At 40.5% G+C, this 17779-nt stretch overlaps 2 protein-coding genes across 3 annotated transcripts; one reads left to right on the forward strand and one right to left on the reverse strand.

Annotated features, from left to right (window-relative positions):
- Positions 1-31: 31 nt before the first annotated feature.
- On the reverse strand, positions 32-5536 carry LOC102299143 (ERH mRNA splicing and mitosis factor). Its single transcript, XM_005946903.2, has 4 exons — positions 5265-5536; positions 3316-3403; positions 2628-2748; positions 32-168 (listed from the first exon to the last, which is right to left on the reverse strand). The coding sequence occupies exons 1-4, from the start codon at positions 5265-5267 to the stop codon at positions 66-68; spliced, it is 315 nt and encodes a 104-aa protein (XP_005946965.1). The 5' UTR covers positions 5268-5536; the 3' UTR covers positions 32-65.
- Positions 5537-5551: 15 nt separating this feature from the next.
- On the forward strand, positions 5552-16866 carry psen1 (presenilin 1). 2 transcript variants are annotated; one of them, XM_005946904.2, is made up of 11 exons: positions 5552-5665; positions 7039-7125; positions 8513-8874; positions 9242-9383; positions 10656-10723; positions 10818-11038; positions 12085-12183; positions 14067-14159; positions 14956-15132; positions 15961-16079; positions 16291-16866. In XM_005946904.2, exons 2-11 carry the CDS (start codon positions 7090-7092, stop codon positions 16444-16446), a joined length of 1473 nt encoding a protein of 490 aa, XP_005946966.1. In that variant the 5' UTR covers positions 5552-5665; positions 7039-7089; the 3' UTR covers positions 16447-16866. The 2 variants fall into 2 exon arrangements, with proteins under 2 accessions (XP_005946966.1, XP_005946967.1); XM_005946905.2 differs by having other exon boundaries at positions 8516-8874.
- Positions 16867-17779: the final 913 nt, after the last annotated feature.

Consider the following 17779-nt stretch of genomic DNA (forward strand, 5'->3'; position numbering starts at 1 on the left):
TTCAAGACAGGAAAAATAATTCTGATCCCCCCCCCCTCCCTCCCCTCTCCACCTCCTCAGAAGCTTCACTGCGCTGCCTGCTGAGCCTGACGCCGCAGCAGCACGTAGATCTTCTCTTTGATCCAGTCCTTGTTGTACGGCTGGTACGTCTGCGTGTCAGCACGATACCTGAGGCAGCACCAAAAATTAAATTCAGTTTCAATGTTTTTCTTTTTTCCCCCCCTCTGGTTGGCCCAGGATCTTCAGTTTTTTTAATGAAAACATGCAACTCCTTATTTTTAAAAACACCCAACATGAGCAAATAAGTGACCTAAGTAGCGACTGTTCATCTAGATTTGTCTTTTTGCCAGCTGCGATTAGCTCAGAGGAATTCAAACAGAGTAATCTTGCCTGAATAAATGAGCTTTAACTCCCCACATTAAGAATAACAAATTGCCCTAAATCACCTGTGGGCAGGTTATTGCAGCTGGCTTGTTCTACATCTCTATAAAGCTTGATGTGGTTTTCACTCACTGCCACGAGCATTAAAAAAATATTAATAGAAACACTGATGCTGAGATGTGCCCGTTCCTGCCAAATGCAGCAGAAAAAAAAAAGAGCTGGAAACAAGCTCTTTTTAGAAGGCGAACTTACTGCTAAAGACTTTGTTTCAAATCAAACTGCGTTAGAAAACTGCTGGAAATATCCCTGCAGGGTTGCTCTATGAATTATATACATGTTTTGGCAGCTTTGTGATGGAGAAATCTAAATGAAGGAAATAAGAAAACCCAGCAGATGACAAAAAGATTGAGGAAAAAAAAAAAGGACTGTCATTGATTTGTCATCATCAAAAGATATGGGTTCTAAATAATTTGAGGACAGATTTTAGCTCGAGGAGGGGCTGATCTGCTTTTCTTTAAAAAATACAAAACATCAAGTATGCCACTATAACTGTAATATCTTTTTTTTTTAAAGTCTGTCAACATTGCTCATCTAAATTCTTACACCTGAAGGGTGTACAATGAAATGAGATTAATAGGTTAGACAGTTATTTTCTATGTCGTGGGTGGCTCTCTTTTTACCTGGTTAAATCGGCATGATAACTTATGCTGAACACATAACCTGGGGAGCAGGTTTGGTTTTAAAATAGTGTGAAAGTAACATGTTTTCACTGCTTTTATCCACAATCTCTTTCTTTTGGTCACTACTCAAGGCTCCTGACAACAGGTGATGGCAGGGACGTAGACTGACCAGTAAATTGAGAACTTTGCTTTTATTCTCAACCTCCTTTTCACTTCGACTGACCAGTACAGTGCCCATATCACTGTAGCCACAGCAACAATCGGTCTGTCGATCTCCCGTTCTCTCACTTGTGAAAAGAACCCAAGATACTGCCCCAAGTGGAGGAGTTAAAGTAACTGGTCACTGACCAGGAGTGGGCACTCCACCCTTTTTCCGGCTGAGGACCATGGCTTCAGACTTGGAGTGCTGATTCTCATTCCTGTGTGTCACACTTGGGTGCAAACCACTCCAGTGTGAGCTGGAGGCCACCACAAGATGCCAAGGCAGCCCTGGCAGAGTCCAAAACTCACTGGGGTCTGACTTATTGCCAGTTATGTGGGCCAAGTCCTTCAGGAACTCAGGGCGAACCCTATCCACCACAAGGGCCCTGCCACCAAGGAATTGATAATATGCCTCAGTGACCTCACATATATTGCACAGAAGTCCAATAAGAGAACACCACTCGGATTCAAATCTGGTAGGCCGTTCTTCCCAGTCACTCCCCTCCAGTTCTCACCGTCGTTACCCACGTCAGCATTCAAGTCTCCCAGTAAAAAGAAAGAGTCTCCAGGTGGAGCACCCTCAAACACTCTAACCCAGGGACTCCAAAGAAGGCTTGGTACTCTGAACTGTCGTTCAGCGCATAGGAGCAGACAATAGTCAAGACCTGTTCCCCAACCAGAAGGTGCAGGGAACAAACCCTCTCACCCACTGGGAAAAACCCCAGTGTACAAGCAGCAAGCCGAGTGGATGCTAAGATACCCACCCCAGGCCGCCGCCTCTCACCAAGGGCAACTCCCGACTGAGAAAGAGTCCGGGCCCTTTCCACGAGACTGGTTCTGGAGCCTAAGCTGTGCGTGCGCTTAGGTGAGCCTGACCTTATCCAGCCAGTACCTCTCAAACGCACACACTAGCTGAGGCTCCTTCCCCACCAGAGAGGACACGTTCCATGGTTCCACGGTTTATAAGGTTGGGGAAACCTGCATTCAGCTCAGATTGACAAAGTCATTTGAGTGATGAAACGATTCCTCCACTGAAAACGCTACATCCAGATGAACAGAATCAACTTTTTGGGATTTCTTTACCTGGATGATTGAGCATGCATCAAGACTTATTTCTCTTTTTTTTTATAGAACCCCACCCCCCTTTTTAAATCTGTCCTGCCCAGCAGATTTAGCAAGCAGAATCATGAACTGAATGCACTGATGTGGCAAACACTTTTAACACTCTATTGACTCCTCTTGTTTTTTTTAAAAAACTGATCATTCTGTACCATCAGTTAATTATGCTTTGCACATACATAGGTTTAGAAGACATACACAGGGCTGGATATGACAAACAATTTAATAATTTAACATGAAACTTACACCAAACAGCTGAGGTCAGCCAGGTCATCAATAAAGTCAAACAGCTGGCTGATATCGTATGTTATCGACGGACTGTTGGGGTTCATTCTCTTTAAATGCTCCTCATACATCTTGCATACACCTGTGCAGGGGAAAATATGCTATGTTACACTCACAATGAGTAAATATTTCCATATTCACTTGACAATGTTTTGATTTCTGATGCAAATAAGGAATACCTTACAAAATAAATACCTGAAAAGTCTATGATTAGAAATACTGCAGTAAAAATAATAACATAACAGATTAATTCCTTCCTAAAGTCAAAGAAAGATAACTGTGCTACTAGAAACAGGAGATTATTACCATATGAAATGCTTATTTGACAATTACTTGTCAAATGACCAGAGTTTACTGGACAGTTTTAGTTGAACTGCCTGACCACTACAACCAAAAGTTTTCTCATGCAAGTAAACACAAGTTGCATACATGTCGGGTGAAAATAACCAGTTTCCCTTAATATTTTAACACTACAGACTCAAGATAGATAGGAAACATCATGGAAACTTCACTAAGTTTGACTAAAATTCCAGGTGGATGCACGTAAGCTGTGTACATGTAAACAATGAAAGCCTGGAAGTGTGGAGTGGAATTACATATCACTGAAAGAAAAGGCAATACACAAAAGAACAAAGAACCACCAGCTTACCCTCCATACACTCATTGACTGACTCATAATCAGCGTAGGTCCTTCCCTCCGGCCTCTTGGTGGGCTGTACCAGAAGTATGGTGTGAGACTGAAAAACAAAATACTTATTGTTAGTCTGATAATACAAGTCACCTTCTCAATTCAACATCTTCAAATGTCTTTTTTGTTAGTTTGTGGGGGTGTACTTCTGTATGAATATAGAATCTGAGGCAAAAACAGTTTATAGTTCTAAGAAGCACGAAAGTCAATATTTGCTCTGACCATCTTAGGCTTCTTGTCATGTCTTTGGGAATAGCTCTGCAGGGCTCTTTGAAGGAGATTCAATGCCATTGTTTGGATGTTGGCTACTTTTTTCCCCCCCCAATCCATGTCAACATGATACAACAATGCTTCAGTAATAATGAGGCCTGGGCTCTGGGGAGGCCAATCCATGACTGATAGTGTTCTACAGTGTGTTCTTCTACCCAGGTATGCTTTTACTGTATTGCTTGTGTTTTTTTGGGTCATTGTCATGCTGAAAAATTAAGGTGTTGCCAATCAGATGCACTGCTGATGGTTTTACGTAGTAGATCAACATCTGTGCTAATTGTGTTCATAATTCTATCAAATTGGACAAATTTCTCAATTGTACTGGCTGAAATGCAGCCCCAAACTGCAAAACACTCACTGTGGTCACTTTCTCCTGAGTCCTCCTCATATTAATGACAATTTGTACAAAAAACGTCAAATTTTCTTCATAAGACCTGTTCCCACTGATTTTCAGTCCAGGTTTTGTATAATATGGAATACCTCAGCCTTTTCTTCCTGTTTACCCATCTTAAGAATAGCTTCTTATTACCCACCCTTCCACTGAGACCACTTCTGATGAACCCAGTGAACAGTAGATGGAACAACTAAAGGGTCAAATGCATCTCTCAGATCCTGTGTCGGGTCTTTGTTGGATTTATTTATTTATTTGCTATTTCTTAAGGATATAACTTTCAGATATCTGGTCTGAAAGTTATATCCTACCACTTATTTTGCCAGGTTTCCTCAATTTTCTTCCATGCACTCTGCACGGCATGCTACGATATGCCAAGTTTTCAGCTACTAACTCTTTGTAGTCATCTTGATGGTGCAAAATTACTATTTTAACCCTGTGTGAGACTGGAGGACTGCTGCTCAAGAACCCCTTAAAAATAGTACAGAAATTTCTGGCTGACTGGAAGCAAAACATAATTAAATGAGGAGTGGCTTAAGACTTTTGCACAGCTCTGTCACTTACGTTACTAATTTTCAAACATTTTTACTTTTATTTAAAGTAATTGTCTTTCAATATAAGGCACATTGAGTATTAAATAAATAACTACATTACATTCAACAAATACATTCCATCTGTTATAATCAAGTTATTACACATGGTATATTAAAATGCAATATTTTGGTTTTGTTTGTAAAAACTACGCAATTTTAGAATCTTATTTGGCTCATTAACCTAGAATGACTAATTCTCATGAAAATTTAGGACTGATGGAGGAATATTAAGAACAGTGGACATTTTTGGGGGCCAACCACAACAACAATTTAAAAAATTGACAAAAATGTTTCAAAATCCAAACGGCCCATTTTGAAATGAATTATAAACAAATAGACCTACACCTAAGCCTACAGCAAACTATTCGTCTAAGTGCTAAGTAAAACTATCTTTAGGCGATAAGCAAGTGGCAAAAAACTGTTAATAAAAGTAATTAAAATAATATTTTCGCCTCAGGCTGCTAGTCTCTCAGTCGTGAATGTGCTTCATGTCTTCAGAGGTTTGTTGGAGCCAAACGCCCACTCATGCTAACTATGCGTTACAAATCGTTTTTACAACAAACCCGGCTCTGCTGAAATGACCCGCTAAAACCGACGCACTGCTTTTGCTCTTCGTACAAATCATTCCTGCAAACAGTGCATCAAAACGTACTAACCATGTTTTCTGACGCTTTTGAGTAGCTCTCTGCAGATTTTCTTAGCTCCTTGCGTCGTCTCCTCTGTTACCCGGAAGAACAACCAGCTGAGAACAAAATGCGCTATTTTAATTCAAGCTATTTGTTTCGGTTTCTTATTACTGCTTCGGTATGGCGATAAAAGCTAACATTTCACCCTTAGAATTTATTTAATTCGACGAGGTTGGCAAAACAATAAAGACTACAAACAAATCTCGAACTGTTTTTTGATCCTGAACATTCGCTGACTCTACAGGAAGTAGTTTGCAGCAGCGGCCGGATGTATTGCGTGAACACAGGAACAACAAAGAGGAGAAAGCACCCGGGTTTAAACCCGACTCGAGAACCCCCAAATTAAGAAAATTATCTTGCGTTCATAGCAGGTAAGTGTCTTTCTTTTAAGGGACCTTTTCAGGAACCATTTGAAATTTGGGTTACGTAACTTACCCAGCGCTAACCACCCGCAGCGGTCGCAGCCTGCTCTATCGTTATTACATTATTGGCTATCGTTAACTAGCCATTTTAGCGAATCTCCAATTAAAAATGACCTCTGTGAGTAGTTATTACAGCTAGATAATCAACGTTACAGCTTACTGGTTTCTCTCTGATAGGCATGTAAAGTCAGCAAGAAGAAGGGATCAAATAATACAGATTTTGGATTTCCCGGCGTGTAATCAGCAGCGTGAACGTTACATTCCCATAGATGTTTTATTTTTTATGGCCTTCAAAGATATCTTCAAGTCTTCAAGTACAGGTTCAAATACAATTCTCACGAGTCTCTGTATACACAAGAAGAGTTACTAATCAGCGTAATCATTCTTCTTGTACACAATGGCTGTGAAGTGAACACTGCCCTTGTCTGATCTCCTCCCCCCCAAAATGTGTGTGTACATACACACGCATTTTGTATATATTGATTGATTGAAGTTCGACCAAGGCTAATTTGTGGCTCAAATGTTACCTTGACATATCGTGTTGTTATCTCTTAAAACTGAAGTCTTATCAAAATCGATTTCCTCCTTATTTTACAATAAGAAAGGCCTCTCTGTTGAAAGATAGACACATCGACATAATTCAGCACAATCAAGGTTGTTATTTAAGCCTAATATTTAAGTTTATCCTAGTATTTAAAATGTTTTAATTAAAATGGAATGACTGATAAGTCTTCGAAACGATTTCACAGGTAATATTTTTGAGAAATAACTGGAACTGTTTAAAATATGAGAAGAATGTATTTTTTAAAAAAGTGTGAAATTGTCTTTTAAAATGATTTCCAATTCTGCGAAACACTGAATTCCACCACTAAGTAAATTCCTACCACTTAATTAGTGCTACTTTAGTATTTTATATGGGTCTTAGGTTTTTTTAACATGCATTTTTAGGTTGGCTTTTAACATTTTTACAGTGGCCGGTAGACAGGAAAGTAGTTAAGATGAGCAGCAAAGGGCTGTGGATCTGAATCAAACCTGGGCCGCTGCGGCATATGGTTGCATGTTCATGCTGTGAGCTAACCGTCACCCATATTGGTCTTGTGTTTTGTAACAACATGCACACGCAATGGAACTCTGATATTCACTGATATTTAACATGTTTTCTGATTAATTTACTTTTGTCACTGTCCCTTTCATTTCACATAACAAATTTGTCTAATCTAGTTTATAATCTGCACAAAACATGACTCTCTCTGTCTTTACACGCTTGATTTATTCCTGTGTTGGTGGTTATATGTTCTATTGACCCATTTCTCTTTGATCAGGGTTGAAAAGTTCCGGTTTGCATGTAAGGACAAGAGTCCACCGAGCCAACAATGGCGAACAATGCAGAGGATATCGAAAACAATATGGTCAGTATGAAATAAAGTTTCACAGTGGCTCTAATGCTATATCCGTCTATTTTAATGTAATGATTAATGATTGCCACACAAGAGTCTCAGTAAGAGGGAAGTAAAGTTTCTTAGTCATTTTGTAACGTCATGTGCTGTTGAGTAGTTTTAATTGAATCATTTAATTTGGTCTCTGTTACAGTAAATTGTCCAGGACAGGGTGATTATATTCTGATAAGGAGCAGTGTGTTTCCACTGACAGCACAACCATTAACCTTTAAATCATACATAGAAGCTTTAGGAACAAGTTGGCTTTGTGCTCTGAAGTTTGCTGTTACTGTAAACAAAGGCATTTCCTCCTTCGTGGAGTGAATAAGTCAAAGTCCCTTTTTACTGTCATAGTGCACTTAACAGTGCTTAGCCTTGTGCTTTACAACAGTTGAACTCATACACTGCATCTATATTTCAGCTAAGGGAACACTTTGTTTCTGTCTTCCAGCCAGATTTGTCAGAGTGATAAGTCTGGCTAGGAAGGGCGTGCTGTTACAGTATCACTACATACCTGGTTAATTTATTCAGAAAAGCAGTCTGTATCTCTTTTGTCCTTGGGACCAATATTGGCCTAATTCCCAGGACTGAGACACAAAGCAGCATACCACACAGCGAGGTCATTTTTGCACAGCAGCCTGTTTAAAAGCTCTGGCAGCTTTCACTACTCAGATCTCTGGAGACGCCTCCTGTCTTCATTTCTGTGTACCTGGTACAATTGCTTCATGTCTAGGCTGCCGCATGTCTCGACTCGTCTGGCAGCCTGACAGTTTTAGTTCACACAGTCTCCTTGAGTTGCGTCCTTATTTTGTCCTGACGGGACAGATCCTCAGGGTGAGTGGGAACAAGCACGCTGCTGTTATCCTTGGAGCAAGAGAGGCGGTGAGCCAGTCAAGTGCACATATGGATCATCTGATAACATTTAGTTTTAATCTTTCACATTTTGGTGTGTATTTGTTTTCAATTTAAGCAAATAAAGTGGCTAAATGAAAACATTTAATTTGCCAATATAAAGAAGAAACTACTTTTGGCTGCTTCTGTAATCATAAGGTGGTCACCACAGCGTTCCTGGCACAACCCTAAAGGGATTTGTGTCTCCTGTGATTGATCTGGGGATCTTTCATTTGTTAGGCAAATGTGTACACCACTAGACATTTGTGTGGCAAAATCTTAGTTCAGAGATTTCATTATGTATGTGTAAGATACATTTTTTAACTCTATCATAGTAGGTAGGGGCTGATAAAACTGTATGAGGGAATTTTATTTAGTAACGGGAGGCATAACTGTGTGTGTGTGTGTGTGTGTGTGGTTGTTTGTTTGTTTTTCACACATTTCAAATATGGCTCTTTTCCTGCATCAGCAGAACCAACAGGAGGCTAACAGATCCCCAGATTCCACCCAGAAACCACAAGAAACTGGTGTGCCCAGAGCGCGGTCCAGAGGAGGTTCAGCAGCTGGTGCTGGAGCTGGAACTGGAGGAGGAGGTGATAGTGGCGGTGGAGGAGGTGGCAATGGCACCAGCCCGGAGCAGAATGGGCAGCCCCCCGCTGCTCCCGCTCCAAGAGTGGTGGAAAGAGAGGAGGAGGATGAGGAGGAGCTGACTTTGAAATACGGGGCCAAGCATGTCATCATGCTTTTTGTCCCAGTGACGCTTTGCATGGTGGTCGTCGTGGCAACCATAAAATCTGTCAGCTTCTACACCCAGAATGACGGGCAGAGATTGTAAGTGCTGTGACCCATTTCACACTGATTGTAATAGGGAAATGAGATGATCCAAGGCTCACATTAGAGCCTCTGTTTGAATGACATGCAGTGCAGGAGAACTGCCACTAGGTATAGATAATGTAATGTGCTTGTGTCCATGCTTTGGGCATGTAGACAGTAATACGTGTAGCTTTGTTAATGCTTAAGATCTTTATAGAGAGCCTGAATTTGGCTCAAACCACAGAAAGATAATCTTACAAATCTTTAGTTTTTCTGAAGACTTTAATGCCCCTGAATCATCTGCTCCAAAACTGTACTGTGTGTGTGGGTGTGTGTGTGTGTGTGTGTGTGTGTGTGTGTGTGTGTGTTTAATCTGTCACTTCAGGATCTACACACCATTCCCTGAAGACACAGACACAGTAGGACAGAGAGCCCTCAACTCCATTCTGAATGCCACCATCATGATCACTGTAATCATCGTTATGACTTTGGTGCTGGTGATGTTATACAAGTACCGCTGCTACAAGGTACAGATTAACACCTCTAACATCTTGCTGCACCACGTATATAGTCTTATTAGCTGCACCCTAGAGTGTAAAAACACTTAATCTTTCAAGGCTTTTTTACAGGATGTGTTTAAACTTGTTAAAGTTGGAAAGACATAGTTTCACTAGGATCATAGTGTTCGTGATAATTTGTTATTTAGCTGTACGGCTTAGATAAAAAACAAAACAAAAAACAATAAAAAACAAATACAGAAATCTCCTGTGGAAAAGCGCCAAACACAAAACATGTTTTAAGTTGTCTGTCAGTTGGTGTAGATCCCCAGGCAAGTTGTAGAAATATGATTTCAGGAACTGTGACTGTGTTAGAAACAAAATAAAGTTGTTATGATGTGGCTCGAAATCACTGCTTCCTTTATCAAAGCTCCTTCATTATTATTGAAAGGTTTAGTTTTTAATCAATACTTGACTTTTGCATTTATAATTTTTGTTGAATTAGCAGAGAGTAGTTATAAGAAACAGACACCATTGTTTTCCCTTTCCATTGCTAGAATGCACAGCATAATGGATACATTTACACATTGAGTTGGAGACTAAAATAAAAAATACAGGGATTAAGTGTGATGAAATATATAGCAATTTAATCATGGAGTGATCACAAATACAAATACAGCTCTCATTGATGCTGTTTTCTGCTTGTCCATTGTGTTTCCTGTGGTCTACCTTGTATTAAACATGGCTTTGCAACATATATAAAAGTAAACCGTCTGAGCTAAAAGCACAGGCTTCAGACTGCTGCAAACACAGATCAATTTTTGCTATTCTTGGGCTGTATGTGATGGCAATAATACAACATCTCTCATACGGTCATCTCATGAACACTGCTCTGTAACCACAGAAGCCCCACCCACAAACCTTCTGCTGGCAAAGCAAATGCAGCTATACTACAGGATGTGGTGGTAAGTGGTAAGAAGATGGACTGGAGTACATCAGAGAACCAACTCCCATTACATGAGATTTTTAGGGTGGAAGAAATGGTAGCAGAAATTGAGTTGAATGAGTGTTGGAGAAAATGTGAGCCACATATTAGTGACCATAATCACATATTTTGGTCATACCCTGAAGTAAAAATGTTTCAGGAGGAGAGATTAAAGAGACTCAAATTTTCATTAAAGACCTAAAGGCGACTCCTTTTGGGTCAAATATTGTAGTTTAAATCAAATTCTAGATACAGAGTCTTACAAGCACAGATTCGGTGAAATATTCTGTAAATAATGCGGATTTTTGTTCTCACAGGTGATCCAAGGCTGGCTCTTCCTTTCCTCTCTCCTCCTGCTCTTCTTCTTCTCCTACATCTACCTCAAGTAAGCCGCACAACTTAACTTTTAATGCAGTTGTTACAAACATTTCAAAGTGTCAAGCAGTTTAATTCATTATGCTTTCACTCTGTCCAAACAGAGAGGTTTTTAAGACCTACAATCTGGCCATGGACTACGTAACCCTAGCGATAATAATCTGGAATTTCGGAGTGGTGGGGATGATGTGTATTCATTGGAAGGGACCTCTGCGGCTCCAGCAGGCCTACCTCATCATGATCAGCGCCCTGATGGCCCTGGTTTTCATCAAGTACCTGCCAGAGTGGACTGCCTGGCTCATATTAGCTGTCATATCTGTCTACGGTAAGTCTCGCACGCTGCTTTTTGACCTCTGTGTTCTTTAAAGTCTTCATCAAACCTTTGAAGATGTTTTTGTGTGCTAATGTCCAGTCATCTGGTTTCTTTTAGCGGTTGCGCTGGATAAAAGCATGGAGGGGGGGAAAAAAGCTAAACTTTAAAATGTCAGTTTTAAGATATATAAACTTTTGATTTTTAAACAAAAACTTTTTAAGCAATTGAGCCTTTTCTATATTTTTGATAAATGAATAAACTCTGAAATAAAACCTAATCTTGACCAATCCGTTACACCTTTAACTAAACACCGCTGTGCAAATGTATTCTTACTTATAGGAAAAAATTTTCTCTCTGCAGTGGTATGTATGCAAGTGTTGAAATAACTCGTTGCTAGAGGGAAGAATGTTTCTCAAGAGCTAAAACGTTTGCAAAAGTACTTGAAAATGGGGTGAAAAGTCTGTGAGGAATGGAAATGTGGGGGCAGAAGGGCTAAAAGCCAAACCTGATATCCAGAGAGCACACACAGATGCTCAAACTGTCAAATCAGTGGTGGCAACAAGAAACACATAGATAGATTAGGTGTCAGTCACAGAGGAATTTTTGAGTTAGTGTTCCAGGCTTAAATCACTTTGCGTGTATGCCATAGGAAGTGTGTTTGCCCGAAAGCTTGCTTAATATTTTTGTCTTGATTTGTGCATTTCCTCAAAGACAGCGCACTGGGACAAAGTCCAGGGTATATCAAGCGTCATCAAATTAGATTTCCTGTTAGTGTGGCAGTTTTCTTTTCCAAGAACACTATTTAACTGGGAGCCAAAGTTTGGCCACAGATCACAGTGTTGGGTAATACTTGGATGTACCATAAATTTTGCCGTGTTTCAATAAACTAGGAAGTAAACCCTTTAGAGATTTGGGACTGCCAGAAACTGTGCATGTTAACTTAAGCTCCTGCCCCTTGTTCATAGAAGATATCACATCAGGTCATTTGGCCTCTTAAAGAACCCTCTGTTCAGTAGCTAACATCCTTTTTCTGGCCTCTGTCGTCTTTTCTCTTGCAGATCTGTTGGCAGTGCTCTGTCCCAAAGGGCCTCTGAGGATCCTGGTGGAGACTGCTCAAGAGAGAAATGAGCCCATCTTTCCAGCTCTCATCTATTCTTGTAAGATGGACAATGTCCGCAGGCCTACATCACTACATTTAGTAACATTTTATTGCATTAAAACAAAGATGGGCAAATGAAATCCTCAGTACATTTACTTAAAATGTTATTTTTCTTCTCATACTTAAACTCTTTCCTCTTCTGTAAGTGATTTAATTTCATTTTTAGCATTTTAAATGATTTTATATGTAGATTAAGAAATACCAATTCTACTCTAAATGTAATGTTTCCAGTGTTTCTGTTGTGTTACAGTTAAATCCATAACTTGCTGAACAAACACAGTTTTTGTAGCTTTGGACCTGTACACCACCACCACCACAGTGGATTTAATTTCAAACAATCGTAATGTTTTTAAAGTGCCGATTTTTGCTGATATTTAAGGGGTTTTAAAAGCATATTACATCAAGAACTTAGGAATTACAGGTATTTTTATACACAGTCCCCTTTCTTCAGTGGCGCAAAATTAATTGGACTTTTAAATGACAGGAGAGAATTCATCTCTTGTTATTTCATGACAAATTAAGCAGACATAATGCCTAAAATTGATTTAAAGAGGTAAATTTGTAATTTATAGCTTAAATAGCACGGTAATATAATTAATTTCATCACTAAGAAAACAACTTTGCAACGTCTGCCTGAAGAACATTCATCAGGAGCTCGGCACATTTGTTAAGGTCTACAATCAGGGGACGCCTTCATAACCGGAAATACAGAGGGTTTACAACAATGTACAAAACACTGTTTACGCTCAAGAACAAAACGACCAGATTAGACTCTCCCAGAGTCCCAGTTCTGGAAAAAAAATCTTTGGATAAACAAAACGAAGACTAACTTGTAACAAAATGATTGAAAGAGAAAAGTATGGAGAAGGACACAAATTGATCATCAGCCAAAGAAAACCGCATCGTCATTAACTGCAAATGATTTTCCTCCAGTTAGTAAAAACAATCATTATATTTTACATTATGTCAGTTTAATTTGAGCCTCAGAAAATGTAGGACTGTATAAAATTGGCTGCAACTTACATGGTTTTTACAACTTGCGTTAAAGTCCTTGAAATAAATCTGAAAGTCTGCACTTCAGTCACATCTCGATTGTTTTTTGGTTTGAAATTCTCTGTGGTGGTTTTACGGAGGCAAAACTACAAAAACATGTACACCAGCGGTCTCCAACCTTTTTTGCACCATGGAGCAGTTTATGCCCGACAATATTTTCACGGACCGGCCTTTAAGGTGTCGCGGATAAATACAACAAAATAAAACTAGTACCGGTACTGAAACAAAGAAGATTTATTCATAACACACGTGAAAAGACCCAGGAAAACCGAGTTAACGATAAAAACGATAACAAAATGACGCTGAAAACCGATAAAAACCCTGAAAACCACACATTTCACACCTGAGCCTCTACTCTCACGGCCCGGTACCAAACGACTCACGGACCCGAGGCCCGGGGGTTGGGGACCGCTGATGTACACGTTAAGGACCTAATTGTGTATAGTCAGTATCACACATCCTGCTTTAAACAGTGAGACCTTAACCATTCACCTCCATTCAAACACTCAAATGTTTTTAAATATCATCAGAAACTTCAGCTACCTTCAGCACAGTTATTTCTAATGAAACTTCTTCTGCTTTCAATAGTTCAAATAATCTTAAATTTGAGCTTTGTTTTAGAATGTCTGCTTTCCCTTAAACAGATGGTGTTTCCTTTAATGGACACTTCAACTTCATATAGTGCTTGTTTTTTTGTTTTGTTTTGTTTTGTTTTTTTCAACTCATTTTAAGATGTGTTTGTAGCACTCTAGCTTCAGCTGTTGCTAACTTATATTTACCTTTTAAAGGCTCTTAACACAAACCGATCTCCCAAACCTTCTTCTCCAGCTACGATGGTGTGGCTCGTCAACATGGCGGACACAGACAGGCCAAATAGGAACTCGACAGAAGCAGCTTCGCCTCAACAAGAGCCTCAAGAAGGTAACTAACAACTCAAAGAGATGGACTGCGCTTGACTTTGGTGCTCGACGGTAGGGCTGTACGATAAAACGATATATATCGGATGACGATATAAAAACATCTATCATTTCATTTTACGCTATTGTTTGTTTCGTGGTGTCGCAAAATAAACGTTTACGGCAATATTTTTTTCACCGTTTTGATGGTCACTGTAGTGGCTATATTCATTTCTTAAAGTTCTCTCTTTCTCTTATATTTAATATAACCACACTACGGACGGACAAGCGCCTGTTTTTATGCGTTGTCGTTAGCAACAACGGCGGTCAAACCATCGGGTGTCTGCTTGTTTATTTTCCACATAAACCTTTCACAATAAAGCTCAAGATCCTGTTGAGACTTTTCAAAATAAACTGAATCACGTGAAAGAGTATGCAGAGTATTTACGGATGAGAAGCAAAAAAGAGCCGTCAGGTGCTAAAAAATAAACCTTTGACTCAAACGTTAGAACAGGCTTTTCCCCGCAGCACGCCGTGTAATAAATACAAAGAAAACGGCGGCCGTTACAACTTATGTCTAAAAATGTATAGTTTCATGCATCTGTTAAAACACTCGACTTCAGGTACACGACGCCCAGCTGGAAACACTTCACACAAGTAGAGCTGCCTGAGAGTCACAGAATTTACAGAAAATGTTAAAATTTTGTGATTTATATTGTTATTGGACGATAGATGTTTTATATCGGGATATGAGATTTTGGTCATATCGCACAGCCCTACTCGACGGTTACTTTTCAAACCTGACTGGTATCTTTTTTCAGCACCAGTGGCATCTCCGGTCCCATCGAGTCCGTCACAGGATGATGGAGGTTTCAACCAGTCCTGGGTCAGCCAGCAGGAGCATCGACTGGGGCCGCTCCAGTCCACGGAGGAGACCAGACGGGAAATTCAGCAGATGCCCTCAGCGCGTCCTCCTGTTGAAGAGGACGATGAGGAGAGTAAGTGGTGAAACAATATTGAACATTATGGCTGACTAATGTGTGGTTACTGCTGGATCTTCTGTAGTACTAAGTACACAGGGCAGATGGAAGCATAAACAGAATGTTAAGTAATAGAACAAGTATATTTACTAACGTTGGCGTCCATGCAGGATTGCAGATTTAAGCCCAGTATTCCCTGCAACTATGTGGCTTTGCAGCGGTGAATTATTCCACTCTATTCTACAAGTATTACTTAAAATGGGCAAAGATCCTACCTGTGTTTTCTGAAAACAGCTGCCTGCTGAAACATAAAATATTTTGTCGTGCTCCATAGAGTTGAGCATCATACTTTAAATCATCCAGATTAGCTATTAAGTAAAAACAAAACCCGTCAGGGTCATTTTTAGATTTTAAAAGTGTAAAAAATTTAAAAGCCGGGTTCGGTGATTCAAACCTGTGAATTCTCACATTGTCTGCTTTCTTCTTCTCAGCGTGTAATCATCAGCTTTCACTTCCCTCTTCTACTCAGACAGTAAACATTTTAGGAATGTTTTTAAGTATTCCCTTTTCTGTGAAATTGAGGGCATGTGTGAATGGAACTATTTTGGGATTGAGAAAATTAGGAAGCGATTATTCAAGGAAATTGCTAGTGTTCATCTCTGTGCTATATTGAGGCCAGTGCTCGTTTTAACTTAAAGCTTCAGTAAATATGGGGTGAGCGATTTTGTTTGTACAGTAATTACACACAAGGAAAGGTTTCTATAAGGGTTATAGGGTGTGTGGCTGAAGCAAAACTTGTGTTTGAATTGACTCCACCCTGAATGTGGCGTCCCTCTGCGTCCTCAGGGGGTGTCAAGCTGGGACTCGGAGACTTCATCTTCTACAGCATGCTGGTGGGAAAAGCCTCAGCCACGGCCAGCGGCGACTGGAACACCACCCTCGCCTGCTTCGTAGCCATCCTCATTGTGAGTGATCAGCTGTTTATTTTGGTATCAAACTCGACTCACCGCAGTTTCAACCCTCTCTCGGTGCACAGTACCCACCCCCCTTTATGTAAACCTCTTGATTACATAATAAGCAATTTTTTGCCTCCTTCAGCGCTGATTTTGTTTGGTATACAATTACTCAGTGTGCTATTTCCAAAGTGTTTTATTTTGTCTGTCTCTGCCCCCGCAGGGCTTATGTCTGACTCTGCTCCTCCTCGCCATCTTCAAGAAAGCACTCCCCGCTCTGCCCATCTCCATTTTTTTCGGCCTCGTCTTCTATTTCGCCACAGATAACTTGGTACGGCCCTTCATGGACAAGCTGGCGCTACACCAGTTCTACATTTAGCAGGACGCTGCCCTGATAACCCTCACCCACATAGCTCTCCGGCCAACAACATGAGAGCAGCTCCTTCACAGCCGGGGAACAAAGAGCGATGCTGGGGCCCCTCCCGCCCCCACATCCCCTCCTAAGAGCTCATGATGCTGGGACACAAGTTGTTTTTTCTCTGCCTTTTTTTCTGGCACCGAAGGAGCGTATTCTCCACAACAGCTGTTCTTAAACCTTTGTATTTCTGTGTTAAACCAAGAAGCGACGCTTCTCGCTCGGCTTGGGATCTCATCTTCAGTTCGTTCGCTGATCAACAGCTTCAGGCGCAGTCCAAACCCAGTGGGAAGCTTTTACTTTTATTTATCCAGGGAAGCTTTACAAGAGCTCATCCGCTCCTTTCTCAGCAGTGCCCATTTTTTTTTTCTTTTTTTTGCATACACACAACTCAAAACACACACACACACACACACTCAAAACTGGGAGAAGCCCAGTCCAACCGCAGTCTTCTACAGCTGTGGCTTTACAGCAGGTGCCTTCCTCAGGGACACCTTAGCGGTAGCTGTTGAGCAAAGGGAGACGTTTTCATGAAATCTTCCTTTAAAGACTTTGAACAACCTTCCTGTCACATCTGTTTGCATTACTGCAGAGCTACCACTGGCCCCGAACTAAACCGAAGATTACCAAGCCTTCATCAGACGAATGGACACTCAGTGATGATAGTGATAATAGATAGAAATGTGTAGTTTGATTGTGTATAAGATATCAGTCACCAGAGTGTGCTTTTCTCACTGCTAAGAATGGTTAAAAAAAAAATCACTTTAGACACGCAGAAGTCTGAAGCAGGTGTGATTTACATTGATGTACGCTGAAATGGATGCTTTGATCATGTGAGGCTCTTCCTTATGTGAATAGTAGAGACTTTTCTCTCTTGGACTGAATAATAAGTGTTATTGTGGCACCCATTACATAATTTCACCAAGTTTTCTGCCCCCAGTTTTAAATGGAATCAGATTTGAATTCGCAGCTCGTAGAGGGAGGAAAGAGCACTACAGTGACACACTCACACCTGAGACTTGTCTGCCACTGAGGAGCTCTGCTGGAGCAGCCGGTTCAGTGCCTTGCTCAAGGGCATTTAAGTAGTTGTTGTTGTAGGCCAGAAACATCCTTTTCCTTCTCTTTCCCTTGTCTTTATTTATTTTATTTTTTTTCCAACCTGTCGATTGGGATTGTAACCTGTGATCATATGGTCACAAACTCTGAACCTTTAGGCTATAGCTGCCCTCATGATGCTCGCCTGGTGCTTTTTGGAACTATGCTACATCGATACTGAAATGATTTTACTTACAAGCAG

The sequence above is a fragment of the Haplochromis burtoni genome, unplaced genomic scaffold (assembly GCF_018398535.1).
Source record: "Haplochromis burtoni strain Fernald_Lab_line unplaced genomic scaffold, NCSU_Asbu1 Contig_393, whole genome shotgun sequence".
Classification (NCBI taxonomy): domain Eukaryota; kingdom Metazoa; phylum Chordata; class Actinopteri; order Cichliformes; family Cichlidae; genus Haplochromis; species Haplochromis burtoni.